This window comes from Procambarus clarkii, chromosome 13 (assembly GCF_040958095.1).
Source record: "Procambarus clarkii isolate CNS0578487 chromosome 13, FALCON_Pclarkii_2.0, whole genome shotgun sequence".
Classification (NCBI taxonomy): Eukaryota; Metazoa; Arthropoda; class Malacostraca; order Decapoda; family Cambaridae; genus Procambarus; species Procambarus clarkii.
In genome coordinates this window covers 25,349,896-25,362,299 of record NC_091162.1, presented here as the reverse complement: position 1 = coordinate 25,362,299, position 12,404 = coordinate 25,349,896, and the positions used below count along the sequence as shown (strand labels likewise).

Genomic DNA, 12,404 nt, shown 5'->3' with positions numbered 1-12,404 from the left:
CACCCGGTGACAATTGCACCTTCCCCCAGTGACAATCCCCCCCCCCCCGGTGACAATTCCACCCCCCCCCCAGTGACCTTCCCCATGACATTCCCCCCCCAGTGACATTCCCCCCAGTGACATTCCCCCCCAGTGACATTCCCCCCCCCCCGTGACATCCCCCCCCCCCAGTGACATTCCCCCCCAGTGACATTCCCCCCCCAGTGACATTCCCCCCCCAGTGACATCCCCCCCAGTGACATCCCCCCCAGTGACATCCCCCCCCAGTGACATCCCCCCCCAGTGACATCCCCCCCCAGTGACATCCCCCCCCAGTGACATTCCCCCCCCCCAGTGACATCCCCCCCAGTGACATTCCCCCCCCAGTGACATTCCCCCCCCCCAGTGACATTCCCCCCCCCAGTGACATTCCCCCCCCCCAGTGACATTCCCCCCCCCCCAGTGACATTCCCCCCCCCAGTGACCTTCCCCCCCAGTGACCTTCCCCCCCCCAGTGACCTTCCCCCCCAGTGACCTTCCCCCCCCAGTGACCTTCCCCCCCAGTGACCTTCCCCCCCCCAGTGACCTTCCCCCCCGTGACCTTCCCCCCCCCAGTGACCTTCCCCCCCCAGTGACCTTCCCCCCCCAGTGACCTTCCCCCCCCAGTGACCTTCCCCCCCAGTGACCTTCCCCCCCCAGTGACCTTCCCCCCCAGTGACCTTCCCCCCCAGTGACCTTCCCCCCCAGTGACCTTCCCCCCCCAGTGACCTTCCCCCCAGTGACCTTCCCCCCAGTGACCTTCCCCCCCCCCCAGTGACCTTCCCCCCCCCAGTGACCTTCCCCCCCCCCAGTGACCTTCCCCCCCCCCAGTGACCTTCCCCCCCCCCCCCAGTGACCTTCCCCCCCCCCAGTGACATTCCCCCCCCCCCCCAGTGACATTCCCCCCCCCCCCGAGTGACATTCCCCCCCCCCCGAGTGACATTCCCCCCCCCCCGAGTGACATTCCCCCCCCCCCCCGAGTGACATTCCCCCCCCCCCCGAGTGACATTCCCCCCCCCCCGAGTGACATTCCCCCCCCCCGAGTGACATTCCCCCCCCCGAGTGACATTCCCCCCCCCGAGTGACATTCCCCCCCCGAGTGACATTCCCCCCCCCCCCCGAGTGACATTCCCCCCCCCCCCCCCCCCGAGTGACATCCCCCCACCCCCCGAGTGACATCCCCCCCCCCGAGTGACATCCCCCCCCCCCGAGTGACATTCCCCCCCCCCCCGAGTGACATTCCCCCCCCCCAGTGACATTCCCCCCCCAGTGACATTCCCCCCCCAGTGACATTCCCCCCCCAGTGACATTCCCCCCCCAGTGACATTCCCCCCCCCCCCAGTGACATTCCCCCCCCAGTGACATTCCCCCCCCCAGTGACATTCCCCCCCCCCAGTGACATTCCCCCCCCCCCCAGTGACATTCCCCCCCCAGTGACATTCCCCCCCCCAGTGACATTCCCCCCCCCAGTGACATTCCCCCCCCCAGTGACATTCCCCCCCCCCAGTGACATTCCCCCCCCCCCAGTGACATTCCCCCCCCCCAGTGACATTCCCCCCCCCCAGTGACATTCCCCCCCCAGTGACATTCCCCCCCAGTGACATTCCCCCCCAGTGACATTCCCCCCCCCCAGTGACATTCCCCCCCCCAGTGACATTCCCCCCCCAGTGACATTCCCCCCCAGTGACATTCCCCCCCCCAGTGACATTCCCCCCCCCAGTGACATTCCCCCCCCCCCCCCCCGAGTGACATTCCCCCCCCCGAGTGACATTCCCCCCCCCCCCGAGTGACATTCCCCCCCCCCCGAGTGACATTCCACCCCCCCCGAGTGACATTCCCCCCCCCCCCCCGAGTGACATTCCCCCCCCCCCCCCCGAGTGACATTCCCCCCCCCCCGAGTGACATTCCCCCCCCCCCGAGTGACATTCCCCCCCTCGAGTGACATTCCCCCCCCCCCCCCCCCGAGTGACATCCCCCCCCCCCGAGTGACATCCCCCCCTCCCCAGTGACATTCCCCCCCCCAGTGACATTCCCCCCCCCAGTGACATTCCCCCCCCCAGTGACATTCCCCCCCCCAGTGACATTCCCCCCCCAGTGACATTCCCCTCCCCTGTGACATTCCCCCCCCCCCTGTGACATTCCCCCCCCCTGTGACATTCCCCCCCCCTGTGACATTCCCCCCCCTGTGACATTCCCCCCCCTGTGACATTCCCCCCCCCCCCCCCTGTTACATTCCCCCCCCCTGTGACATTCCCCCCCCCCCAGTGACATCCCCCCCCAGTGACAATCCCCCCCCCAGTGACAATCCCCCCAGTGACAATCCCCCCAGTGACAATCCCCCCCCCTTCCCAGGTGACGCGAGGTTAATAAACCCAGCCCCCTCCAGGGTTCAGTATCCCCCCCCCAAGGGTTCATTACACCTTCCTCTCCTATCAGTGTTCGCTTCCAACCACTCCTTACTCACTACACCCCTCTCTACAGCCTCTCCAGATTGCATACAAACTCCTTGAACCTTTTCTTCACTTTGCATTCCATGTAGGCCTATTCAGTACTGTTATTAAACCACTGTATAATGACTCGTATACTAGGGTATTCCTCTGATAAATTCATGCAATTGAACCACATCTTGCTTGATATTTTGTTATACTGTATTCTGAATGTCATTTCTTTTTTCAGATGTTTAAATAATAGACCTGTGGTTTTAGTTTTGCATTCTGATATTTGCAAACTTTACCTACTGATTCTCCCGTAACTGCTACAGCGTCAAAATGATTGAAAGTCGATTATGGACGTTTCGCGTGTCATGCCAGGTTGCAGCCGAGGAGCAGGTCTGTAATATCTAACTCTAACATTGTGCTCTTGTTTGATGTTAGGTGCTTGGTTACTATAAAGAGCAAGGCTGGGAAAGTACGGGTGCTTCAGGTATTTTGTATCTTTGAACATTATTACAGTGTAAATACAAAATTAGATTAGTTGATTGTTCCTTAAGTTAGTGTACCCCAGGCATGCTCAATAGAATGCTCAATTAATTCAGACATTTGAATCATTTTCATTCAGGTGTGTGTGGTGGGGAACTGTGAATCCCTTGGTACGTGGGACTCTCAACGGGTGATCCCACTCTACCAAGAAGACCCTGTTGTAGCCAGTGCTGATAATGTGTGGTCAGCTTCAGTTCAAATACCATTTCTAGGGGTAAGTTCAGTACAGTATTTGCAACCACTTTTGATGCTATTTACAGTTACAAATACTTTGAATGTTTTGAGAACATTGCAGTGTGGCTTTACCATGGGCCACATTTTTACTGGGATTTGTTTAATTTTGCATCGGTAATATAATGCTGAACAGCTGATCCTCATTCAGGTGGAATTGTTTGTTTGAATGGAATTGTTTGTTTCTACACACTTCCGGTGTATCCAGTTTTAGGTTATATACATTTTGTTTTCTCTCCAAAATAGATCATTGTGCTCTATGATAGATGACATGTACCATACTGCAGTGGCGTGTCGTGAAAAAATGCTAGGGTAAGCAAATGCACAGTTAAGATCTTTGAAGCTCAAGTATGAGTACTGTATTAATAAAAATATTAGGTCATTGAAATTTAAATAAGTTTGAGTATAAATACACACAGGGATGATGTAGCTCAAGCTATTCTCACCCTGTACAGCATAACGCATTTATATACAGTACTGTATACACACAATCACAATCAACATATTGCTGAACATTCAGGTTGATAAATGTATACATTCTTCCTGTACACACACAGTAGGATGCCAAATGTTTTTATAACTAAGTACATAGACATAAGCAGCAATAGAGAGGCAGTTAATACATTCAGAAAAATCAACAAAAGATTGTGATCTTGTTGCAAAATTCTTGTATCTCCCTAGAATATCATCAGTCTGTTCGTTCTTTCTCACTCAGGCTATTTGTTCAGGAAGTCCTTTTTATTATTTCTCTATACAGTACATTAATCAGTAAGCAGTCAAGACGTAATAGTTGAAACGTTAAAATACCACATAGTTTACACTTGGTTTCATTGTTATTAGCATCTGTTCCATATTCCCAGTAATATTTGTACTCAAGCCAAGCCGCATGTGTACTGAGTCACACTAAGCCTTTTTTCTTTTACTGTAAGTGAAATTTGTGTTTTGACTCGCATGCATGTAGTGTTGCATGGTTTGACTTCTATATTATACCTCTCCTCACCACTTCTACTTGTGCCAGAATATTAACAGTACAGTATTTTGCTTTTTATTTTTATGGTTAAAACACATTTAGTGCCAACTTGTGGTGCATTGGATCAACTCATCAGCCACCTTGTTGAGCACTACAGTATTCCAAGATGGAGTTCACATGAATTTCACTTTGTGACCTTTTAGTTTTATCCTTTTCATACAATCCTCCACTATGGGCATGGAGATTGGATTTCAACTATTTAATCAATCGGTTACTTCTCGGCTATTTATATACAAAACCATCTCTTTTGTTTGAACAACTACTTCCAAACCAGCCAGAATGGCCTTCAGTTCAGTTTATATGGATGAAATACAATTACCAAGTTGAAGTTCAATTTTCCTGTCCACAGTTCCATACTCCGTGTATTCCCCTTTCAGGGTACAACCAACCCGTCACAATGTACATGTAATCTCTTGGTAACAGAGATATCATGCTACTATACAAACACTGTCGTTGTCTTGGATCATGCAGTCTTTTTCATTTTGAGGGATACAATTTCTACTTCTTCCTTTCGTACCTTCCAGGGAAGAGCTCTGCTACACTGTCGAGAAGGTTGCAGCAGTCGGATACAGTATATTGAAATTCCTCGAGACCATTTGCCAATCCTGTTGTGTAGCATGAGTATCCGTTTCCTGGATGTTTGTCTCGCTCGAGCAAATCTGAATGCTTTGAAAAAGCTTATGCCTTCCTCTCCTCATGAAGCGAATAGATACTCTAGTGTTAGTGTCACGGATTCATCATCATACACACACACACTGCAACTTTAATTCTATTCTCATTATTTCAATCACTCTATTTGACACCCAAGAATAATCCTCATAGCTTTGTTTTGTATTAGATTTAGTTGTTTCATTCTGCCTTGCCCTGTGTAAGACAAAACTGGCATTGCATAGTCTATCAGGGACCGGACAGTGCTTATGTATAACATCCGCAAGATAGGTACTGTTCCCCAATACCTTCACCAGAAAAAGCTAGTGCCTTTACAAGATGGTTGACCTTTACACAAGGGCTGATAGGATTGATTTCAGCATTTTTACTCTCTCATGAATCCAACACACATGCCCAGATACTTGTACTTCTGAATACAGCTCAGTTTCTTTCCGTAGTGTTATATTTCTTCGTTTCCTACATTCATATTAATTTTTTCTGCATTTATAACTAAGCCTAACTTGTGACAAGCTGCTCCACGGCATGTTAAGAGTGGTTTGAATTTTGTTACCAGGAGTTCCTTATAAGAATGTCATCAGCATATATGATCGTTGTGACCACTGTGGGGGGGGGGATTAATCTGATGCTAATCAGTTCATTAATACATTGAATAAAGTGGGACTTAAAACTTCCCATTGGGAGGTACTTAATTGAAACATCTTTTCCTCTGACACACATTCTTGGTATAATACGCTTGATTGTTTCTTCCTTGTAGATAATTGTGTATCTAATACGGCAGTCTTCCTGGTATTCCCAGATTAGCTAATTCATATAAAATTACCTCCCGTTGGCTTTTATCAAATGCACCTTACAGGTCGACTGATACTCTACAATTGTCGTCCATATTAGACAAACACATTGAGACCACAGTACTTTTGCCCTTGATAAAACCAGAGGTTATTCGACATGTTATCTCCTACAAGATAGGGTAGCCTATTTAACAAGATACTTTCCATTATTTTACAAAAGCAGGATGTTAAGGATACAGGCCTATAACCTCCATTTGACTTGGGTATAGGAATGATAACAGCCTCCTTCAATTTTCTTGGTAATTTCTCTCCCTATAACTAGCATTAAGCAAATAATGTAAGAGACTAGGTTTCATACTGGCTAAATAATTAAGAATGTCATACAGTATGTTACTCCTTCATTTCCCAGAGCTTCCTAGGGTGTGTGTAACAAAAAGGAGGCCTGGTCAAAGGCCCGGGCTGCGGAGACGTTAAGCCCCGAAATCATCTCAAGATAACCCTCATTTCCCAGAGCAGTAGAGCTGCCACTTTTTATAGCATCAAGTAGCTCGTTGTAAGTAATTGATACATGTTACTGATCCTGTATTTAAAGGACATTGTTACTCAATTTTTAGTATTTTCACCTGAATTGATGGCGTTTCTCGTGTTTTCGGATAAGGACTGCATACTAGCATCACTAGCCCATTTGTCTACTAACTCATTACAACCATTCATGGATCTATGAATTTGGTCTTGCAACCCCTGATTTTGTTTACTTCTCTCCTTATGTCTTTAAGGTTTTTAGTATTGGCAATTGATTAAGCAAACTCTTGCCAGTATGTATATGTTCTGTGCCTTCATCCTTGCCCGATTGCATTACATACCCACTTCCAACATCATATTGATCTTTTCCCTCATTCCATTTTTAACAATTCTGTGTGTGCTCCTTAACCTTCTCTCCCATTCCTTTACTTGCTTATCATTAGAATATTTCAATTTCTAGGTCAATGTGCTTTGATTCTGCTACCCCCTAGTTACTTTTCCTATGTACTACTCTCTTCTCTTGACATCATCCCCAATAACTGCTGGGCAAGTTTGTCCGTTCCTGGTGTCAACACCAGTTTCTTCATTCTCCACTGCTTTAGCATTGTTCTGCAGTCTCTTATCATTTCTACTAGTTTCACTATCACTGCCTCATTGCCTTCTGTTTTTTCCCTCCCCTGGTTAGCACTTCCTAAAACTCATTCTCCACCTCTGACTTGCTGTTTTCTGAGTCAGTGTTCATTTCTAGCTTGCTCTGAAGATTATGCAATACTGTAATGTAATTCTGTATATTTGATAAATCCTTATCCCTATTGTTCCTTACATTTTTAACATTTGACAACAGAAGACCTACCCAAAAAAAACTCTTTGCATACTGTGATACTGTGGGGTAATAAATCTTTACATACTGTGGGGTAATAAATCCAAATAAATGTGTTCAGTGTTACATCACCTCAGCGGCAACTGAATTTCTTAAGTGTTGACCCGCCAACAGTAGCCTCATTCGGTAATATCTTTCTAAACAAGTTCTAAGAGATTGGAAGAAAGTTTATTCCATTTTTTATATATTATTCCACAAATGTTAATGTCATCATTCAAGTACAGTATAGAGCTATGATAATGAGTACGAATGAATCTACGAATCTGAGAGAGAAATTGTCATGTGCTTCCTGCGTCTCTGTGAGGGACCTGGGTCTGGCCCTTGTCAATGGTAGGTCAAATAGAACTTCTGCAACTGATGTGATCATTTAGATCTTTTAGTGTGGAGTAATGTCAGGAAGATAACTTCAGGAAGCCATCAGGGCTGTGTCAGAAAGAGGCATTTCATTATGTTCAGTGCTGGATTTTTCATCTATTTTTAGGCTTTGTATGTTGACAGATTGATGATAGTATTATTGTTTGAATTAGTGTTCGGAACACTTTTTTAATAAACACGTTATTTACTGTTATGTTTCACTCGGTGATGTGTGGATGTTTTCAATTTTTTATTTTCCTCAGCCTACGCGTATTGTTTTTTATTGTTTATTTCAACTAAGTTTTTTCTGCTCACAGCATACTGTATCATCATTTCCCATGATACAAATAGTTCAGCACAAATTCTTCTTCATGCAGCCGCATTCCTTCGTTCTCCAGATTTATGAGGAAATGAATTACACAACTCGGGTCAACAATGGATCTCGAGTTGGAAAATCTTGCCTTTTGCAATTACTCGGTCACTATAGCAAAAACGTGGAAGCATGAAAAGAAAACCAAAATGGAGGTTAAAGGATTAAAAGCAACTTAAGCACCACTAGCAGCACATGACACTACCCTCACTCAGCGTAAAAACTAAACATAGAACTGACTGGGCTGCACCAAATGCAGCCCAACATTGCCATATGTAGTGCCAATAAATCCTATGAACAAATCCACAAGGGCCGTGACGAGGGTTTGAACCTACGTCCGAGATGATCCCAGACGCTGCCTTAACACTTTTGCCCACCGATGACAAAGTATGGAGTCAAAAATAAAAAAAAATTGGCTTGCTTTCGCTGCGATTTTGGACATTATATGCATATACCCCTTGAAGGGAATTTCATTGCGAATCCATTGATACCAAAATGAAAGACCTAGGACCAGAATTGAGGTAACAAAGTTGAAAAGAGCAAACCCATTTTATATTAGCGCTCACTGGGGTAACGTGCTGTCACTTTCTGTGGGTGGTACACCGTGCTTTTGGACTTTATATATGCATATACTCCTGTAGGGAATTCTATTGCAAACACAATGATACAAAAATGAAATACCTAATTCGAGAATTGAGGTGACCGAAGTGAAAAGAGTGTACATACTTCATTGCTCTTTAGTGCTCCCGGGTAACTTGCTCTCACTTTCTCTGTTTTGTGTGGGTGGTACGCTAGGGTTTCAGACTTTATATGCATTTAATTGTGTAGAGAATTCTGTTGTGAACACATTGATATCAATTGGAAAACCTAGGATGAGAATTTGAGATGACAAAGTTGAAAAGAGTATACACTTTTTAGTATTACCGCGTGCTCGCTCCTCGCTCCTGCGAGCTCCCGCAGAATGTCCAAAACCACTAGGGTAGGAGAAATGCTCGCTCTCCCAAAGCGTGAAAGTGTAAATTAACATTTTCGTCCGGGAACGACGCAGCATTGCGTCATTTTTTTAGATGCGATCCAGGGAACGACGCAGCATTGCGACATTTTCAGCGGCAGATTGGCAGCGGTTTTGGATATTATATGCATATACTCTTGTAGGGAATTTCATTGCGAATACATTGATACCAAAATGAAAGACCTAGGACCAGAATTGAGGTAACAAAGTTGAAAATAGTATACCTTTTTATTAGCGCTCGCTGGGATTATGCTACGTCACTTTCTCTGTTTGCTGTGGGTGGTACGCCTGGCTTTTGGACTTTATATTTGCATATACTCCTGTAAGGAATTCTATTGCGAACACAATGTTACCAAAATGAAAGAAAGACCTAGGACGGGAATTGAGGTGACAAACGTGAAAGGAGTGTACACATTTTATCGCTTTTATGCGCGCCTGGGTAACACGCGCACTCACTTTCTCTGTTGTGGATGGTACGCCGGGCTTTTGGAGTTTATATGTCTTTAGTCGTGTAGAGAATTCTATTGCAAACACAATGATACCAAATTGAAAAACCCTGGACGAGAATTGAGGTGACAAAGTTGAAGAGAGTATACACTTTTCAGAACTCCCGCGCGCTCCCGTGAAACGCTGGGACCCACTGGGCCTAGTTGAGGGCTGGCGGGCTGGGGCCGCCAAAGTGTTTAGAACATAAAATAATAAGACATTGACACTGTGTGTAAATCACATACTTTTCATAAAAATTAATAGTGTAACAAAATTGCAGAATACATTTAATTTACAATATACAGTACAGTAATTCCTTGATAATGTGTGCAATGTTAAGTGTTCATACAAACTTTCCTGGCTTAATGCAGCTGCTGGTAGAAAAATATAGTATCGAGCACATTTTCATGAATGTACCAGACCAACACCGATAAGCAAAGTTATTGTACTATTTTTCCTGTTTTTTAATTTTCTATAATTTTCAAAGGGAAAATATTAAGTTTTTTGTTTGTTTGTTTACTGGGGAAGTCGTCTGGAAATGTTGCCACAGGGGTAAGTGTTGGCTGATTATTTGGTTATATCACAAGGATGCACCTGTACATATTCAGTGTTTTGCTCATGTTTTAGGTGTGAATTAAAATTTTTGTATGAGTTGCATTATCCAAAGGTTTGTTGTATTTTAATTTCTAAAATACTTATGAAAGTAGAGTACTGCATTGTACTGTTGTACTGTTCCATATTGTGACAGCCAATGATCATGTGTACGACGTTGTACGTATTTGTAAACTTTATCACCAGTTATGTTTCTTTCAAGACCTACATGCATACTAAGTCGTTCCTTGATCAGTAATTACATGGATTCTGTCCTAATGTACTCCTCAAGAAAGACTGAATATCCCATGTGGAAAAGCTTAGGTTTTCAAAAGCTCCTTTCCTTTGTTTATATTGACATCCTGTTTTGGCAGGTTGAGTATCGTTACTGTGTTTGCATCATTCTGGAGCCAAGGCCAGGACTACACGATCGAGCTGTCGTTGTCAGACGATGGGAGACGAATATAGCACCACGCAAAATTCCTGATGCAGGTAAGTTTACTCACTTGGTCTATGTATTAATAATTTTCAATGTAGCTAACAAATATTTTTAGCAATTGTATTTGCATGGCTTATTCTTGTTTTTTTTTTTTTTTTTTTTTTTTTTTTCCCCCTAAGCTTGGCATTGCACCAGCCCTGTTAGTGCTAATTCCAATGTATTTAGCAATCGATAACATTTTATATGAATGCATTCAAATCTTTAACAAATAACTATGATGTTGCTAGTGTAAATTTAGTTAAAAAAAATAATTTGAACTTGTTCAATTCATAATTGATGAATGCAACCCATCCTCTAAAAAAAATAATACTGTACTTAATGTAACTATTGATCAAACTTACAATGATATACTGTTGTACCCCAAAAAAGTTTTTGTACTAATGGAATACAGTATTTCAAATAGTAGGCCAAAAAAATTGGAACATTAACTATGCAACTTGATGTGCCCTAGGCCTGAGGAAGTAATCTTAGGATTAATTTAGTACATATACAATGTATACAAAGATGGGCACCTGTTCAACAAAAAGCACAAGAGGATTGTGATCCTTGCTTCAAAATGGACTGATGGGCCCAGTCGCAGCCCTCTTGGAAGAAAGGAACTTTGACTTGGTCCTCAGTCCTTGCCTTAAATATAAGTGAAATATTTAATTCAAATGTGCAATTCAAGAGGGCAGAAATCATTATTATTAATGATTTACTGTTTCTTTTGATAGAAAGCCCTATTGTAATATTTGCTGTAGATGGCATCTTTTTCCACATTATTAGCAGTCTCATCTGGGGGAGGATGGTAGCAAAGCTGCATATAAAGTACTGTAGAGCCAAGCTTACAAGGGAATTCCTGTAAGCTTCTGGACCATATTGTACCGCCTCCAGTCACGATGCAGGGTGGTAAACCCTTTATATACTATTTACTGGGCATTGGTCAGCAACTGACTGGAGCAAATTACGTTAACACAAATACTGCCAGACCTTCACAGTTCCTCCCCACTGTGAATTCATGATGAGAATGCTAATTACATAATTAGCTAGAGTGGTCAATTAGTCACACAGACAATTAATTGCACCTGAAACGTATCTCAACAAGCTCAACACTGTTTCCCTTAACAGCTCTCTCTCATTAAGTAATGTGCAACCCTTATGTTGTTAATTACCCCTTAACTAACTCTCAGTTATTCCTTAAGTCATCAACCCAACTTAAAGAACACAAAGTAACCCCATGTTACATAGGTCACACTTAGTGGCATAACAACATAAATGCACAGCCCACACACGGTTGCAGCTCTCTGCAACACGGTAATTACTGTACCCTTACAGTAATGACACGGTTTGGCAACACAGAAGTATACCTACATTACTGCCCCCTCTAATCTTGCAACAGTTGCAAGGAACTACTGTGTGGAATCACTACTCTAGCAAAACAATTTACGTTAATATAAGACACCGTCGCTACACTGACAGCTGGCACTAATTTTCATAATTAGGCAGATTAACCAACCAATTGCTTACTCTGTCATTAAGGACTGTGAATTCCCCCTGAATAATTAAAGGGACCTCCTTAAATCAACACCACAGTGCCTATCTTGAGGTTATCACAAGATGATTTTGGGGCTTTAGTGTCCCCGGTCCTCGACCAGGCCTCCACCCCCAGGAAGCAGCCCGTGACAGCTGACTAACACCCAGGTACCTATTTTACTGCTAGGTAACAGGGGCATAGGGTGAAAGAAACTCTGCCCATTGTTTCTCGCCGGCGCCCGGGATCGAACCCAGGACCAAAGGATCACAAGTCCAGTGTGCTGTCCGCTCGGCAGACCGGCTCCCTTAGGTCCCGTTATATTAGGCTGACTAACACGTTATATTACTGCCTAGGGCAGTAATATAACGTATTCCAAACAAGAACACTGCCCAAACATACAAACATAATGATGCCGTCAGGATACACCACATGCTAATGACATCACTATGCAGTCAGTCAGCAA

At 44.5% G+C, this 12,404-nt stretch overlaps 1 protein-coding gene across 2 annotated transcripts in view; it reads left to right on the top strand.

The window, feature by feature from the left end:
* Positions 1-12,404, top strand: part of LOC123757268 (glycerophosphocholine phosphodiesterase GPCPD1) — a 182,842-nt gene that overhangs the window by 31,626 nt on the left and 138,812 nt on the right. For both annotated transcript variants that reach the window (XM_069323819.1, XM_045740805.2), the window contains exons 2-4: positions 2,695-2,846; positions 3,076-3,210; positions 10,304-10,421. In XM_069323819.1, coding sequence (XP_069179920.1) covers positions 2,787-2,846; positions 3,076-3,210; positions 10,304-10,421 — 313 coding nt within the window. In that variant the 5' untranslated portion in view covers positions 2,695-2,786. The remainder of the gene's footprint in view (positions 1-2,694; positions 2,847-3,075; positions 3,211-10,303; positions 10,422-12,404) is intronic.